At 37.0% G+C, this 18,768-nt stretch overlaps 1 protein-coding gene across 8 annotated transcripts in view; it reads left to right on the forward strand.

Annotated features, from left to right (window-relative positions):
• myt1lb (myelin transcription factor 1-like, b) overlaps nucleotides 1-18,768 on the forward strand; it is a 136,685-nt gene that overhangs the window by 46,779 nt on the left and 71,138 nt on the right. For all 8 annotated transcript variants that reach the window (XM_016661971.1, XM_016662000.1, XM_016661990.1 and 5 more), the window contains exons 3-4: nucleotides 2,934-2,979; nucleotides 5,694-5,727. In XM_016661971.1, coding sequence (XP_016517457.1) covers nucleotides 2,934-2,979; nucleotides 5,694-5,727 — 80 coding nt within the window. The remainder of the gene's footprint in view (nucleotides 1-2,933; nucleotides 2,980-5,693; nucleotides 5,728-18,768) is intronic.

An 18,768-nucleotide genomic window follows, 5' to 3' on the forward strand; every position in this document is an offset into this window, starting at 1 on the left:
TGAAGATTTTGAAGGCAATTCCCAAACTTCAGCTCATCAGTTCTGGCAAAATATGAGTCTCTATGGAATTTATGTTGATTTTGAGTAATTTCCAAGAAAAAAATAATTCACCCCTGGCAATTCAATCATTGTAATCGCAGACCGCATAAGAAACATAGTCACTGTAATTATATGATGCTTTTGCATCATATAATTACAGCATTATAAAGCTGTAATTTTTTTTGTATCTTAGATCCAGATACAAAAAAAAAGAAGTAATTTGTATCTGGAATGAAAAATGTGAAATATAATATAAATTGACAAAATTATTAGTAAGAATACATTTTCATCAAAATCATTTTAGCGTCTTCAAGTTGATCCTAAAAAACTGTGGTGAAGTGAAAGCAACATTAATGGTTTAATATCACGGATGCAACAAAGCACCTCCCTGTAAATATACAGACAGATTACAAGTTAAGTACAGACATGACAGACAATACAAATACGTTTATTTGAACTGTAAAAAAAAAAAATCTAAGTAATCTCAACAGATTGCATCAAATGACGCACTTGCAGCATTCACTCGTCGAATGTGGTGACAGACGATAACATACATTGTGATATTTTACTTTGTCATCCCTCATACAGTAAGACTGCTACTGTTCAGTAGCTTGCCATCATCAGTGTGTGAATGTGTGTGTGAATCGGGAATGACTGAATGTAGTGTGAAGTACTTTGGAGCACCATACAAGTACAAGACATTTACGGGCCATAATGATCATGCATGTAGCGACAGTGGATAGGAAAAACTCCTATTTAACAGGAGGGAACCCCAGCAGAGCCTGACTGTGTGAACGGCCATCGGTCTGGGGGTTTGAGAAGACGAAGCATATACAAAGGAAGCACTTTTCTTTAACATAATGCCTATGTTAAAAGATTAAAGGCAATAGTAGCTCTTTCAGTGGCATTTTCTTGGACAGAAATAGCCAGGTAAATATGCTATATGCTGGTTTCCATACTTGTCGAATAAAAAAATAGCACTACTGATGTCCTACTTCAGGAAGGTATCACAGCTAAACAGAACACTAGACACGATTTAGCTTTTATGAAGAAAAAAAAACCCAGACAGAGAACATACAGCTGAAGGCTGAAATAACACTTATAATTAAAAATTGGAGAGTAGTAGGAGAATGTAGCAGAGTGAGAAAACGTGGATATTGTGTCCTCCAGCAGCCTAAGCCTGTAACTGCATAACTACATAGAGTGATTTAGGTTATCTTGAGCTTTTTCTCAGACAATAAACCTGTTTTTGAAGAGCAGACAATGTATGTATCCTCAGAAGAAGATTCCTACCTTCACCTACCTCAATGTAAAGATTACTAAAAGCTGTTTCAAATTTCATCACTTCAGCATAACATATATTGAAAGCTAAAAAAGCAACAACGGAAAAAAAACCCCTGGAAAATATGTGTGTTGGAAAATGGATGTGTACTCCAAAAAATATCACTTTAAAATTAGTCAGAGTACTTTATCGCATAAATAGTTAGAAGCAAGAGATCTCTAGAGCGCTTGCTTCCTCAAGAAAGCTGTGAGAGAAGACAAATCTCAGCTGGACCAGTCATTTCCAAAACGTTTCCACTGGGACACTGGAGGTCAATATACTTAACTGGAGAAGTATATTTAAAAGAAGGCTGGCTTGTCGATCAGAAGGATTGGATCTTACTAATGACACCACAGGGACTTTGGGGAATCATTTATTGACCTTTTGGAGAGAAGCTGATACTTTTTGAGTGAAGGAGAGACGTTTGGCACCCGGTGGTATTGATGGTTTCAAGAAAACATTTTTAGATTTAAAAGACTTTTACAAAACCTTTAAATTCATTTTTAGAATAAAAGTTAACAAATTCTGTTTAAATGATATGTGATTTGCCAAGTGCGACCTCAACGAATAAGGGTTACATATAAGCTAAGGACATCTTCTTGATCATGCTGTGGGATCTGCAACGTAGCTCAACCCGCAAAATCTTTGTTCAACCGACATTTTCACCATTTTCTTATGTCAAAACCAAACGTTCAATGTGCTTATTGTGACTTTATGTGACAGAACAACAAAGTTTTGCATATGTTAAACTGATGTGCACTTTTTCAAATAAAAATATGACGAGCGTGGTATGCAGTTAGTCGATAACTGCAAATACAATCTGGTTCAACCAATTGCCTTCAGAAGTGATCTAGTTAGTAGAGTCCATCCGAGTTTAATTTAAAGTCAGTTTGAATCCAGCGGCTCTCTGAAGGACTCCGAGGTTTATGAGATAACATGAGCTTGAAAACTAAGTATTCAGTAACTTGACAGAATATGGAAAAGTTCACTGCAGTAAGCATAGGTACTTTTAAATATTGGGAAGACATATTTGGTATTTACACCTTGAATAGGGTTAAAATTATAATTGCTTGTTTTATGTATGTAACCCTTCGCAAACTATTATTATTATTATTAAAATTCTGTTTCGAAATGGTTGCTGGCACATTCATTTTGCCTGATTTACTTGTTTGAGTTAAGTATCTTGCATCTTTTTACTTGTTAACGTAAATACCTTAAATTAGTAAGAGCTGAGATATAATGTGGTCTGCAACTACAGGCTACATCGAATCCTATCTAATGCATGCTGGGTTCGTGTCAATTCATCACAAAAAAGGCTTTTCGGGTTACATATATCCAGTAAGAAAATAAAATAAGAAAAATCGACTGTGCAGTCTCTAAATCACTTTAATCATTCACACTAATGCTGCCCATCAGTCATCTACATGAAACCTTCTGGCACATCAGGTGTGAACTGAAATGCCTGACAGGGTGGAAATAGCACTCTGAACCGGAGAGAACATGTATCCAAATTAAAGATAATTTCACCGGTCTGTCTGTTGTGTTGAACAGCTTGTTTGTGCCTTTTTTGCAGATGGAGGTGGATGCAGACGATAAGCGCCATCGCACACGCTCCAAAGGTATCTGCACAGATACACACAGAAACACACACCTCTATTCAGGGTGACCTTCACTCTCCCAACACAAACGCGTATATGCACACAGATCCTGAGCAGTTACACTCCAGTTGCTTTCTCTCGCTGGTTCACTCCTCCTCTATCTTCGCTTTACATGTATCTAGCAGCAACAGAAGTCCACCTTCTCAACGCCTTGTTCAAAAATAAAACATTGGCAGGAATCGCAGTGGCACGCACCACAAATCGGAATAAACGGAGGGTTTCATTGAGTAGATACCTCTCATTTTCAGTTCACAAAACAATGGCTCCCTTTTATGTTGTTGACGAAGCTGAGGACGTGTGTTTTCAAAGTGAATAAAATTAAATGAAACATTAAAAGGCTGCTCAGTCCACTCTAGCAAGCTGAGATGATGCTCCTCTTGCTTCATCTTTTAATACCTGTGTTGAAGTACCTAACATTGTTTTCCCAAAACGGGGGGAAAAAAAAAAGAAGATACATTTAAATTCTAAAAATGTTATGAAAATCTCAAAAGTTATTTACTCCTCCAGCAAGATGTTGGCTCATAAAGTATGCTGATGACTATATAAGCTACAGTGTTTCCTTTCTTGTGTTAAACTGTATAACTTCCCATAGAAACATGACTAAATGTTCCTTAATTGTCAAGATGTGACATTGTGACTCATGGTTTCTGTTCAATATTCAGTCAAAAGTAATGAACAAATATTCGATTTCTGCTGGCACCTGAAGCAGCACATTTGTTTCATCTAAAGTGCCATTGAAATTTTGAGTTGAGTTGCAATGGTTGTTTGTTGACAACAAAATGCCTCGGTGATATGACGAGGTTATAGAGTTGAATTTGTATTTGCAAAGAAGAAAAAAAAAGTAAATAAATCGCAGCTGTTCATCACTACACATGTCCTCCAACCAAACTGCCACACATGACTGCAAATTGACTTACACTCAGGCTATTTCCCTTGGCAATTAACTCACTGAAATATGAGTTGTGCTCTTACCACAAAGATGCCCTTTGGATATCATGAAAAAGTTGCATTTAATATAATTAATTTTAACCTTAATTTCCAACGAGTACGGGCATATGTGAACTTATGGACTGAGAAGAATTCAGGTGTAACATCAGCAAAGTGATACGTAAGTCAGGCATGTACAAAATTACAAGAATAACATACTGTATTGTAAGGGCAAAATTACAACACAAAATACTTTTCAATTATCAAAAGATGGCAAAAATCAACTCGGCATGATACCTGTACAGACAGTTAGTTCAATGGGAGGAGATGTTAGTCTTGTAAAACACAGTTGACAACTTGGATCTTTTCCTCATCTTGGTTCAGTGTAGACATTGTTTACAAGTCTCAATCTTGATTTAGATCATCATGACTGACATTCACTAAAATTTCACTTTTATAAATAATGTAACTCCTTTTCGGTTTGGATGTGTAGACAGAATGTGCCTAAGCAAAATCTTGACTGTTGTTGTACATTTAAGATCAAATTGCACCTGCTTTTTTTGGTCTGAAAGTCAACATTTATTTGACATTCAAATCTGTTTTGGATTATAATTATAGCCAACATTCAGCAGGTGAAAACAAGAATATGAAGGGACTGATCTCATAATTACAACCCTATCACTTTTAAATCCCGAGTATTGTCAATTTTTATTTTACAAATACAAGCAAATCTGTGTCCCCAATAATCATCCAGATATAATCTTACAGTGTTGTGTCATTTCTACTTTTACAAGTAAAATGCACGTGTTGGCATGATAAAAGTGTCCGACTGTCCTTGGAATCTACAATTCATATGAAAAAATAAAAAAATCTGTTCTCTATGCATGACATATAAATGAAATTACAAAGACGAAATGATTTAATGTTTGGAAAAAAAAAAAGCCAAGGTCTGAGGCAAAGCTATGTAAAGATTTAAATGAGGTCTGTGTACAGCCTCAACATTGATGGTGTATCTGTTGCTCAGTGGATTGCTATTGATCAAATGACTTGTTCTTAAACGTCAAACATCTGTGATGTGTGTCAATTTCAAATGACACCATATCTCTTCTGAAACTGTATGAGATGATTTGTATATTGCTTCTTAGATGAGGTGCCCAAGATGAAAAATCTAGTCTTTTATCAAATGCATTTGCTTAAATTTCTCATTAAATTAGTAAATTTTGCCAAAAATTCTACTTTTATGTGACCCACCAAGTTATGCTTGTGGGTGGTCAAAACCTCTTGCCTTGGAAAGTTATATAAATAAATAGATTAGATGGTGGTTGTCACCTGTTGGATGGAGAAAAAAAAAATTAGAAAAATATATTTAAAAACAATAAATGAAGAAAATAACTTGTATAATTTAGCATGTAGTACATGCTAATTTATTAAAAGTTATTTAATCTAAGCCATTTAAAAATGTTAAACACAATACATTTGTATTTGTGAACAGAAGTAATGAAAATATACTTTTTAACATCAAAATAAAACAATTTTTATTAGACGCTGACTGACTAATTCCCACATGTTTCCAGCTTTAAGTGTTTCAAGTGTTTCACGGTTAATTTATTTTATAGCAAGCCTACGCAGACGAGAAGTCACAGAGATCAACATTTCAGCAGGTTGCCTTTATGTGTGTTACGGTTTGTGTGTTCAGCTGGAGCCGGTGCCGTTTCATGATTCTCTCCTTCTCTCTGCTTCTCCCTCAGTGCCTGTGGATCCAGCATTAACAGAACTTTTCAGGTCAGTGAGAATGGAAAAGCGCATGGCGCTCATGTACGCACACACACACACACACACACACACACACACACTCTCACGCAATCGCACAATTTGCCTATTGTTGTCTCAGCGCAGAGAGTTAGAGAGTACCAGTCACCTTATTACCAGACGGAGATGTTTCCTCTTTTTCTCCTCTGTTTGTCCTCACATGTGTGGCAGAAGTCTGATCTACCATTTTTCTTTTTTTCTTTTGTTTCTCTTTATTTTTCTCTTCAAGCCAGCTTTGTAGAGTGAAAGTCTCTTTCTCTGCCTTTGGCATCTTCATTGTCAGAACACATGATTGGAAGAAAACTGACAAAACAAGCCACAATTTGTTGCAAGTTTTGCCAAGAATTTGATGATCTGCTTTAAAAAGTGAAAAAGCTATCAAAGCCAACTCTGCGTTAAAAAAAAAAAAAAGTAATCGTTGTGCCACCCTTGGTCGCAACAACTGCTTTTACGCATTTATGATAACTGGCAATGTGTGCTCCACCTCACTATGGAGGAATTTTTTTTTTATGCCATTTGTAAATGGACTTATTGGTGGGTTAAGTATCACTGCCTTGGTCTGAGGGTTGAATGGTTGGATTTTCTGGTATCAAGCAGAATGTGTGGCTGAGAATTCATTCAAGTCATCCAGCTGCAGACCAACACATTACCACCACCATGTTGGACTGTTCTTTGAGTCTCTGGGTTAGTTTAAACCAAATGTAACGGACCAAATGTAACAGGGAGGGGATAAAAGCTCCTCCTTCCTTTTTTTTTTCTCAGTAGTCCACAGAACATTTTTCCAAAAGTCTTGGAGATCATAATTTTTTTTTTTTTTTCTTTTGCTGTTTTGTGGCAAATTTGAGAAAAGCCATTTGTCCAAGCAAGTGGCTTTGGTCTGGGAACTTTTCCATGGAAACCATTTTTCCTCGCTCTCTTTTATTGTTGAATCATGGAATCTAGGTTTTCCATCGGCAAGCATGTCCAGATTTTATATTAAGTTAGGATTTTTTTGTAACCTCCTACTATTCAGTGCACTCTTGAAAGAATTTTGGTAAGCTGGAGCCTCCTGGAAAGGTTCACCACTCTGGCATGTTTTCTCTCTTTGTTGATAAAAGCTCACACTGTGGTTCTATCGCATTGGAAAGCCTTAGAAATATCTCAGTGATCCTCTCTACCAAGATGCTAAAGTATTTGAACGAATTCTTGAATTTCTTTTGATTTCACATTGTGCTGCTATTGAAAATCTCAGCTGACAGTTACAGTTACAAGCTACATAGTAACTTGTCTTTGTTCTGGTTAATGAAACTGAACACAAAAATGTAGGTGATTGTAGTTAAATAATGATTTAGGAAGTGCATCAATTACTTTTCTTTATAGAGGGCCAGGCTGGTTTGGACAATAAGCAACATAATTTGCCAAACTAAATCTTGTATTTAAGCTGGTTATGTTTGTGTAATATTATTTTTTTATGACCTGGAAAAAAAACAAACATAAAATAGAGTTATTGTCACACTAAAACTAGGATTTTATGTAAAGTGCAATGACTGCTCTTCCTGATGTATTTGCAGCATTATAAGATTTCGGCCTTCTGTCAAGTCACTTAAGACTATTGTTGGTCTCCTGTGTGTTGTTTTGCTGCAGTTTGGGATGCATGGAAAATGTCAGTGAGCACACAAGCAGCAGCCGACTCTAGTCAGGTTAAGTAGAGTTGGTAGCAGACAGTGAACAATCCCTGCAGCCTCTAGTACCTGCATCCTCTCTCTAGCCTTTTTACAGAAGGCTTGAGAGTATTTGTTACTGTTTAAAGCTCCGATGCTTCTAAATATTTATAGGTCTGGCTGGATGGAGGAGATCCTTTGTCAGCGTCTTTGTTTAGTCTGATAAAGGGTGTGTGTCTGTTTTCTTTTTATTCTACAGAAGTGTTTTTGGATTCCAGTTTGACAAGGCTAAGGCCTTAGTTAACTTTTTTTTTTCTTTTTTTTTAAGAACATAATTGCTGTGATTTTGGCAGTGTCGTCTGATTCATTCTGTCTGTCTGAGCTCTTGGAAGATCTCGTACGGGATTTTTTTAATGCCACCCAGGGAGTGTTTGATGCTGATGGAAATTATGTTTTTAATTTATTTTTTCAGAATTGTTTGTATTTATTTATTTACTTTTACAGAAGCGTTCTAACAATGTTTTAAATGATTTCTTTTGTACTGTTTAAACACTGAGAAAGTATAAATGACTCATTAAGCCGTATGCCCTTAGAAACATTAAATTAATCTGTGGGAGACAATATGTAACGCCCTTCAGAGTAAAATTTGTCCAGAATATTGTTGTATTTCCAGTATTTTTTTTTTCTTTAACATTTTCTGAAATAGTTGCGAGAATGCCAAACAGCGAAGGGACATTTGATTCTTTCCAGACAGCCGGCTCTTGTGGCTCCTAAACAACTGTTAATTTATGACCATCTGTAGCCTCCTATTTTGGCTTAACTTGGTGAATATGAATGTTTTGCAAATCCTTTTGAATGTAATATTTTTTTTTATGCAAAGCCTTATAAGTGCTTAATTGTATGTAATCTGTTAGGAAACCAGGCGTTCTTACTGTTGTGCACTATTTCATGTAAGCTTTTCATTTTTATTTAGCACATAAGCAAACACTGCAAACGCACACCGAGGAGTACCATAATAATTTATCATGATATTACGTGATATTTTTAAACTGCGGCCAGATGCTGCTTTGACGCACTGTCACCTTCAACCCTGTTTACTGTCTGAGGCGATGGACTGCTATACCTCTGTTCTAGTTATTACTTTCTTTAGACATGGCTTAACTTCATATGATTTAATGAGAACATGAAATAGATTCTCGATGCACACTGTCAGTTTTGTGAAAAGATGATTTCCCGCATATCATTTAAATATACAGCCCCGTCTTAAGCTAGACTCAAGTGGGAGACTAACGCTAGGACTTTAGCTTTTTACTGACTACCCAGTGTTCATTGAAGCTTTCTGTTCAGGGTGCTTATCAACAATTCAGTGTTTGATAGTTTGTTCTGCATGCTAAAAGAGGTTGGAATACATGTCTGTATTCCACATGTCGTTATTTTCACTGGTATTTACAGAGGGCTGTGTGTAACCCAGTTGGGAATTCATGGGTGGATTCTTCAGTGTCCTCTACTCGTCTTTGCAAGTTGTTTCCACCCCAGTAATGTGTAAATTTTATTTTGTCCTTGGCGGTGTTAGGAGGTGGTTGCAGCTTAGATAAGCTTCCCAGCCTACCCATGTATCAATAAATAATATTCCACCTCGAAGATTACTGTGTAGCCTTTAGCTGATATTCATAGATAATACAAGCCGGACTCTTCCAATCCTTCATCCACCCTCCTCTCACACCCTATCCTCATTTCCTATCATTCTCTCACTTTTCCTCCTACCCTCCCCGCCTGTCTCAGCTTCTTCTCCTCACCGTGCTGGTGCCTGCAGATAGTAATTAATCAGGGGATCGATGTGAAGCCTATCTCCAGGCTGAGGCGTCTATAATGTCGATAAGACTGCTCGATGGCCTCTCTCCCCAAAGAGCTGCTAGTCTTCGGGGCAAACATGCCCGACTTTGCATCATGTTCGGAGCTGTAAGTGTCGTAATGTGCTTAAATATGACATCCTGTTTTATTTGGGCTTTTTTGTTTGTTTGCTTGGGAATTAAATAGGAATTATGTTTTTGTAAGGAATTGTTCTAAAAGGAGAATTCATTTCCCATCTGGCATATTTAAATTGCAATTGTAGTGCTGACTCAGTGTGTACAGGGTCAAGAAATTAACATTTTTGCTGTTTGAGAGCTCTACATACTATAATTTTATGTACAGTACATTTTTCTAAAAAGGCTTTGATCAGTCATTTCAGACTATATCTACGTCATCTTTCATTGCCTCGTTTCTCTTTTGGTACCTATAGAACAAAACTAAACGTCAAGAAAAATGTTTGTCCATTTAACTAAACATGAGGGGACGTATGTTTGAATTAATTGAATTAATTATTTGAAGTTTTCTTAACCCTCCATTGTGAAAGTTTCTAACAGTTTTAGGGTCATGTGTCAGTGTCCAGAAAGTGGGACTAGCCATAGTCATAGGAAGGTCATAGCAACATCATGTTTGTCGCATGGCTGTGTGGTCAACACGTTGCTACAATTCATAGGAGTGTCACAGCATATTTATGGTAGTGACATAGGAAGATAATCATAGCAGGGTCACAACATGGTCATAATGGGGTCATAACATAGTCATGCAATGGGTCAACCAATGCTCTGATATAAGAGCTGTCACTGTTTGCCATAGAGATGATAAAATCATTAAGGTCTGCCATAAAATAAAATCCATGAAATCCAGCAACATCTCTAATTATTCACCTACAAAATAAGTAGGTGATTCATTGATGTACTTTCTACAAAGAAATACCTAGAACTACCATATAAAGGTACTTTTGGACCTCAGTTTTCAGGTATTGCAGAATTCTCTTCCAGCAAGCAACACAAATATATTCAGATGAATAGACTTTGGACTATGATTTCCACAACTTAGCTGCAGATTTTAAAAGGTTTTCCTGAGTTTTCAAATAGCATTGCATGTGCTCATACACAAGTACGTCAGCTGAGCCCTGCAGTCATTTTTTATAGACTCTGATTAACTTTTTAATTCAGTGTCGTACATTATGTATAAGTCAGTAATGGACCAGTTACAACTCTCATGGCTTTTGGGTTCTTCTCAGACTTTTTACTCACCAACCCACCATTTTGACTCCTGAAGTACGGTGGAGTTCACCAGCTGATGTCTGCTTTTGTCGTTCCAGTTGAAGTAGGGAAAAGGTTGATAGTAATGCATCCCTTTGTATTAAAAATCACAACTATATGGATGAATTTCTTTTATCAAAGAATAAAAATAAGGGTAAATTTAACAGAGGCCCCCGTTTTTAACCTCATCTTGCTTTTCAGACAACGGGCAGGGTGGATAGTTTGTGCGACACTCAAAGCCCCAACTATAAACATTCTCCACACATCTTCCCTCTCATTTGCATATTTACAGTCTGCCATGCTAATCATGTTTATTGGGGTGTGTAAGTACGGCACATGAGTTGAATAGCAAAGGATATCTTTGTACTGGAGACTTTATAGTGAAGTCTCTAGGATGGGAAAAAAAAAAGTCTCCCCATTTCTGGAAATAAATGGTTTCTCCTGCGGTAATCCAATTTCAAAAGACAAAACAGCCGTCTTACATAACTAGGACAGAACAGGGTCTTGCTAATTATGGTGCTAATGCTCAGTGAAGAATTCCCTTCGTTTTTTTTGTATTTTTTTTTGTATTTTTTAACAAAAGCCAAGATTTGTGCAGATATTTCTGTGCAGCTCAGGAAGCGGAGCTGTAACATTTAGACTGAAATGGATCTGAGCCTCCCATCTGAACCTCCCATTATGCAGGACTGGAGTGTTTCTTAATTTTCCTGCGCATTATTCAAAATATTCTTCCGAAAATTAGACACTGGTGAATGTCTCAACACCACAGTCTGGTTAAAGGAGATAAATAGTTAATTCCCTTGATATACACGGTTAATAAAACTGTCAGTTTTAAAGATTTCAGTACGTTTCCTCTTTGGAAGATAAAGATTACGTCATCTATCTTGCGTTCTTTGGCTTTATTTTATTTTATTTTATTTTATTTTTTTGTGATTAGACAAAGCAGATCACTGCTAAAGATTTCCACCTTCATACTTGATGTAATCTGTAGTCACTGCCTGTTATAATAAAAACATACTTTAATGAAACAAAATTGGGTCTACATGTATGGATGTTTGTGCAACATCCATACATGCATACTATATTTCACTACTTTAGATTCTCTGCTCTTGCTTTTTGCAGAATGTTATATTACCTTTGCTTTGCTCTGTTCATGGTCATTTCTTCACATTGCCAGCCTCGGTCTTGCCTGCGAAACTTAAACCTGTCGCTGCAGCTCTGACGGACACTGTCGTATTGATTTGAGAGCAGGAATGAAAAGCTTTTTCCCTCTATTCTCCATCGCCGCCTCTACGCCAACACACGCGCGCAAACCGACGAGCAGATCAGATAATTAAAGAGAGCTAAAACAAACAAGAAGATATCAGTTCATCACTTCGCCTGAGATGCCCTCCCATCTCACTCTCTCTGGATTTGGTTTCTCTCATTCCTCCTCTCTTCTCCTTCCTGCCCCTTTTTTGGTTTCCCTACCCCTTCTAACGCTCTCTTCCTCCCTTCCTTCCTTTCTTTCTTCCGTCCTTTTCTCCGCTTACCCCCTCCTCCTCCTCCTTCGGCTGTCTCAGGCAGAGCTAATTCCCTCTTCAGATGGTGCAGCTCTCATTTGCATACTTATCAAAGTATTTGGACTATCCGACAGAAGCTGTAGGAAGGTGGGGTCATTAATATGTTAATTAGCTCCTCCGTTCTCTTCCCCCCTCTCCTCCGCCCCAATTTTGGAGCCTTTAACGTTGGTGCATCCATATTCTCCACCTCTCTCTGCACTTCACATTTAGCTTTCAGGTCCTGAAAATGCCAGAAGACTCTGCAGACATTAACATGTTGGAGTAACGGTGCATTCATAATGTCTTTATGTAGACTACATACACACACTATCTTCCGTTGTGCAGCAAAATATAATCTGGTTGCACAGTTTCAGATAATCTGTTCTGGTCCTACACTGACAAAAGAGAATAGTTGATCCAACTTAAAAAAAATTGATTTAATCAGTAACAAGTAATTTCTTTAAGTTTAGCCTGGACAAATTTAAGTCAGACATACTCAAATCATTTAGTTTCTTTCAAATAGAGACTGAATTTGATTTAAAATCAAAGTTTTAAGTTCTTTCACATCAATAACTGAATTTTCCAAAAGTACATTATGACTCATTTTTAAAAAATATAGCTTAACATAAATAATTTTATATGTGTGCCTTTGCGAGTTGTTTTAGTTTTCCAAACAGGATTAGGATGGTAATCGAGAACCGGTTTTCAGTGATTCAATTCCTTGAAGTTGTTAAGCTGATTGCTTAATGATCAAACTTATCAGTTCCAGTAACGTGTGACGTATTTGCGCGATGATGTATTGCACATGCTCCGTATTTTGCTTCAGAAAATATCCAGGATGGCATCGCTGCCAAAGCACTTCAAAATATTTTCATATTCCACAGAAACAGGTGATGCTTGGACCAGTTGCAACATGTTCAAAACTTTACTCACATTAAAGCGATGAAATGCCTCCAACATCCTCAAACATTTGACACAACTTGAAACCAGTTTTTAATTTTGTGAAGTGTTTGATGCGTTGCTTGCATTAAATTTAGTAAATATTTCTTTGGCAACTGCATTAGGAATTTTTCTACATGCCTTGGGTTGTGAATGCTTATGAATACTTCTTGGTTTTGTCAGTAGCTTTCTAGATTGTAGAGTGAAGTAGTATTGGTTTTTTGTAGGCAACAGCTGCAGTTTATCAAACACCCTATAAGAAAACTTTATGTGAATGTTTACATTACCTATTAATTTATAATATTTTCTTAAACACAAAAAAAATGCAAAATCCTATTGGTGCCAAAATTATAACGTGGACTGGTTGTTGTCAGTGACATCTTTAAATATGCCGTTCAAAATTACTGATGTTTGAAGTCAGACTTGTTTTAAATTATGAAAACTTTGCTTTAGTCATTACTGCCTTCTAAGTAGCCATTAGAATCGCTTGGCTCTGTGTCAGAAAGTTAACATCTGAGAGGTATTGAATACACATAAGTAATACAACTCCTCTTAAATAAACAAAATGCTCACTCCCAATTTTCGACGCAGTCAGCAGTCAATTCTCAGGATAAATGGCGGTTGGACTGTGGTTGGTACTGAGGGATTTATGTTCTGCGAATGTCGAGCAAAGTTTATATCATAATATTAGACGTAGGGTATCAAGGCTGCAGTAAACTTGATTGTTTTACTTAGTCTGAAAGTAAAAAGTACATTTCAGATGAAAAATTTTAATTTTAAGTTAACTGAACTCATAAAAGTAAGTTGTCATCACCAGTCGAAATGAATTAAAGTGAGCTGAGCGTAATATCAGCTACCGTACAAGAACTCTTAAGTAGAGTAATATCTTGATGGACACACCCAGATCCTAGCAAGTATGGCAAGCTGTTAAACTAGATGTGTGCACACAGTTTGTTTCCTTAGAATAAAACATTACGATTTTGTCTATGAATAAATGTAACATAAGCTGAAAGAACTGATGCAATTTTCAGAGCTGTGTGTGTATTTTTGTAGTCTATGGAGGAAGAAAAGTTTGAAAAATTGAGTTTTTTGTATTTTTTCCATAAACCTCATCTACTTTTATTTCCATAGCATACTTTAACAGAAGTGTGAAGCATTTCTAGGTGTCTTCTTTTTCTTCTTCAACCTTTATTTAGCCAGGATAGAACTGCTTGAGATCAAGGATTTCTTACAAGTGTCCTGACAATCATGCAGTTAAAACAGTTGGTTACAAAAAATACAATACAAAAAACGTAAGCCAGATTAAGAAAAAAAAAAAATGTTCACTGAATAGGACCAACAACAAATTTGAAGATAAAAAAAAAAATGTGTAACCAAATATATGTACTCAATATCAATACTGCAGTTAGAAATAGAAAAGCAGAATCCAAGTAAGGATCAACAAAAATATCTGGCACTTATCAGATGAAAGTGTGCTTCTAAGGTATTCTTTTCCAATTCATAAATATGCTTACGGGCAAATTCTGGAAGTGTGCTTCACTTTCATATCGCCTTTTATCAGCCCTTTTTCATGTGTGCAAATTTATGGAAACATTTTTTTTTTACATTTAAACCACCAAAATTGACAAGAATTTGTATTATTTTCTTTTATTGTGTCAAGATGGAAAGACCTGAGTGAAAAATTCCTTCAAAACAAAAGTGAAATAAACTGTAGTGGAAGCCTAAGAAAAACATCATAAAAGGATATGAATGATGTCACAGAGTCACAGTCAGTAGTTTGCACGACCACAGAGGAGTGACGTTAACGTCTTTAGGTAACTTTCAGCTTAACGATGGCATTTGTTCTGGCACTGCTCTTACTGGAAGAGATTAAATGTGCTTTATCCCAAAAAAAAAAAAGAAAAAAAAAAAAAAAAGAATGAACACGGTCGAAACATTTAGGACACCCTGACCTGGCAACCATTAAGCAGGAAAGCTGAAAAAGTCACATTTGCAAATTGGTATTCCCATTTGATAGCTGCTTAATGTGAGTCAGCAGTTGCACACAGAGATCCATCTCTGTGGAGACTGACTCATTATTGATAATATATCACTCTTCCTTCCCTACAATATATCAATATAAACTAAGGCTCCTATCCTAACCATATAAACCAATATATTAGACTGAGTTGTATCTGCTCCCTGGTTCTGTTATTATTCTGCATGAGCCTGCAGCAGGCAGAGAGTATCCACTGTGTATTTGTAGTTATAGCAGATACAAGCAGGGCAATGCTGCAGTCTAACCCATCGAGCCACTTCTAACTTTCCAATTTGCTGCCCTGCAATGCTGAAAAATTACTTGTTCCCCCCCATATTTTAAGTTGAAAAAGTTTTGTTAGCTCTTTTAAATCAAATCAGGATTTTATCAGAGTAAAAAAAAATCAACTCTGATAACTGTGTCTTATTTTAAGTGAATCTGGTCCAATACTGTTGCTCACCTAAACAGTTGGTGTAAGAATGCAAACAACGAGCTTCTCAAACCTAAATAGATCTGAGGGAAAAACAAAGAGATTTTTGAAGGTAGTATATGCTTATTAGTTTATCAGATAAAAGCTATGGACAGACTTTCATATATGAGCTTAAACAGTTGAAAGTCACTTTGCAGCAGAAGAGACACATTGTTAATTATATGGTTAATAGGTCAGCCATGCAGTTCTTGTTCTAACAAGGTTTGGTTGGCAGTGTCCTGCAGATGAGTCGACACTGATGCAGGTGATTGACTAAGATGCTTATGACAGGCATCAGTGTCTGACGATAATTAAAAAGGCCACGAGAAGGTAAAGCAAACGCTGGAGTTTATGTCCTGAATACGATTTAAATTTCGTGCCTTCAATTCGATATGCAAAGTAAGCAAAACTCACACAGTTCACACAAAGGTGCTTTTGGTAGTAAGCTTAAATTTAAATTGTTAAAGATCAGGATAATCATAGAGGGAGAATATAAAGCTGGAGGGTTCCAAATGTGGAAACAGTCATGTCAATGCTGCTGCTATTTTTTTTTTCTTCTCAGTTCTTATCACATTATTTTAACATTTTTCTGAGTAAACTCTCCCTTTTTTATTTTTTTTGCATGTATAAGTATGTATGGAGGGTTTGTTCCACATTGTCTTCCCGGGCTTCGCAAATAGGAATTCAAAATGCTTCTTTTGTTCACACGACCTTCTTATATTGTCGCGATTTTCTTAACTGTATCATTAAAACTGCTGCCATTATACTTCTGCTTTGGAGACATCTTCACTGGACTACAGAGATGTGGTGTTTTTCTAATAACTAGTCATTTTATGTGTTTCCTTTGTTTGATTTGCGAGACATCGGAGGTGGGCCGGGTGAGAGCACATTAAAAGAATATTTAAGGATTTGATAATGATAAATGAAGAATGAGGACAGAACCCGAGGATAAGATGCAGCGAGAGGAGAAGAGCGCTCACCTTGCTCTCAGCAACAATAAAAGCCTCACAAATCCACCTGGCCTTGCCACTGAAGACATATTTCTCTCTGCGTGCCAAAGCGAGAAGGTGTTCAATTTGGCCCACATGGGGCACGCTTGATAATTACTCTCACTTTGAACGCAATTTCCTGGCCGTGGGTAATGATTGACAGATTGCATCCCTGGTGTCAGGTGGCCAGCCACGCCCCTCCCGACTACGGCAGAAATTAGAGAACAGCGGGGGCTAAATTACACCTTAGCAAAGACCTCTGGCAGGAGGACAGGAAGGGAAGCATGATGAATGAGAAAACGATCGGAACAGAAAGGTAGACGGGTGAGTCGCACGGGAGCACCAAGATGATTGGAGGAATAGCTCGGGAACACATTTGTAGCTGCACATGGAGGCATGCACTGAGGTAATGGGTCTGCAGTCCTATTGGAGTGCAAGGGGAGAGACACTTAAATGCCATTTCTGCAGCTGGGATGCTGTTTACTCCCTCGCACACACACACACACACACACACACCATCATCTCCACTCCCTCCACTTTGTCATGCACTGAAAGCACTCAGACTGATATGCGAGCAGCTAGAAACCAGCAGAGTGGCACAATGACTCAACGAGTTCAGCAGCAGGAAGTGGACAAGAAGAGTGACAGATCATTGTAGGGATAAACATAACTGGTGGACATCATCTTAACAGAAACCGCTCTCACATCAATCCTCTTTTAGTCAAACAGTATGGCACCCAAAAGTGGGCTGTACATTCATTTTTGTCAACAAAGGTAATAAAAGGATCAAAACTATCCATGAGTTGGCCACACTTGCAAGCATTGTGAGAGTTTTCGCACTGAACTACAATAGCTTCTGGTTTAGCTCCAAAAACCACCTTCATCCAGAAGCTGTTGTAAACACTTCAAACACACATATATCAGCTGCAGGAACTGCAGAACCGAGGAAGAACAAAAAAACAAAACAAACGTGCACACTGGACATTTAGTGGTCTCTTTGTTAGGTACACCTGTTAAATTGCTTGTCACTAGTAATGGTGACAGTTTAGTCAAGTGCCAGTAACTTATTCATTTAGGAATCTGGATGTGGTTACAATAATTTACTGTAGTTCAAGCTGAACATCAGCACAAATAAGAACAACAAGGTTTTAAATGACTTGTGCCAGATGTGCTGGTCTGATAGTTTCAGAAACGGAAATGTCAAACTCTGACAATCCCTCAGTTTACTGAAAAATAAATATCAAACAGATTCAGGAGGGTGTCTTGCTTGAAGTGCTCATCATGGTAATAGCACAAACAGAATTTAGCAGACACTGTAAGTTTTATTAGTGCTATGCAATACTTTGTAACTGTGTGGCTTTGCACATGGTTTAGGTTAGTGACAAATAAACGAAGTGTTTTTGCAAAATTTTGATGAAAATGTTTACATTTGTAATGGTAGAAGAGAAAATGGTTGATCAACTTCTGATGTTATTTTTACGTCCTTTACAACCTCTTAATTTATTTGTCTTTTTAAGATGCACCTTGGAAAGAAGTCTATAATTTAAGCTGTGGTATTGTTTTCTATTAAATGGTTTCTTGTCTTTCAAAAATATTTTAAAGTTTCTTAAATTTAGCCCCGCCCCTCTCCCCCCTTGTACTTGACTGGCATATCCAAGCAGATTTGCTTAAAAACATTTTCTGAATCAGTGCTATGAATAGGTCCAAGTCATCGTACTGTTGATCACTACTGCTTCAAGAGCTAACATGTCAAATTATACTGTATTTCCTCATTCAATACTTAAACACAGGAACCACCATAAGAATAAAGTTTTGAATCAAAAATTTTGCACACTTAGACAAAATGTACATTTTAGTCTTTTATATTGTAGCGATAAATATACCAATAAATGCATATTTTTAGATTTGATATTTCACAGAATTATTGACGAGCTCTAAATTGCACGGTTGAGGTTGTTGTTCAAATTAGAGATGTAAGTCAGTGCTAACTTTGCTAATAGAACAAGTGGTGCAAAGTAAAGCCATCAATTCAGTTCAGATTTTTTTTACATTGCGCCATTAACAAAATATAATCTCCAAGCACTTCATAAAAAATAGTCAATTCAATCATATGTAACGGGTGGTATCAATGAGTCTCCAGAAGTAATTCGACCAAGCTTCAATTAAATCTTTTATTCTGGGGGAGAAGAGTAAAAAACAAATCAGCCTCCTCTTCAACTCTGTCTCTGCACTCCAGCCTAAATGTGAGAATAAAAACAATGTTCAACCTAACTGTGCTGGATTAGCACCGGTTGTTTGTGACAAAA

Source organism: Poecilia formosa, unplaced genomic scaffold (genome assembly GCF_000485575.1).
Source record: "Poecilia formosa unplaced genomic scaffold, Poecilia_formosa-5.1.2 Scaffold8, whole genome shotgun sequence".
NCBI lineage: Eukaryota > Metazoa > Chordata > Actinopteri > Cyprinodontiformes > Poeciliidae > Poecilia > Poecilia formosa.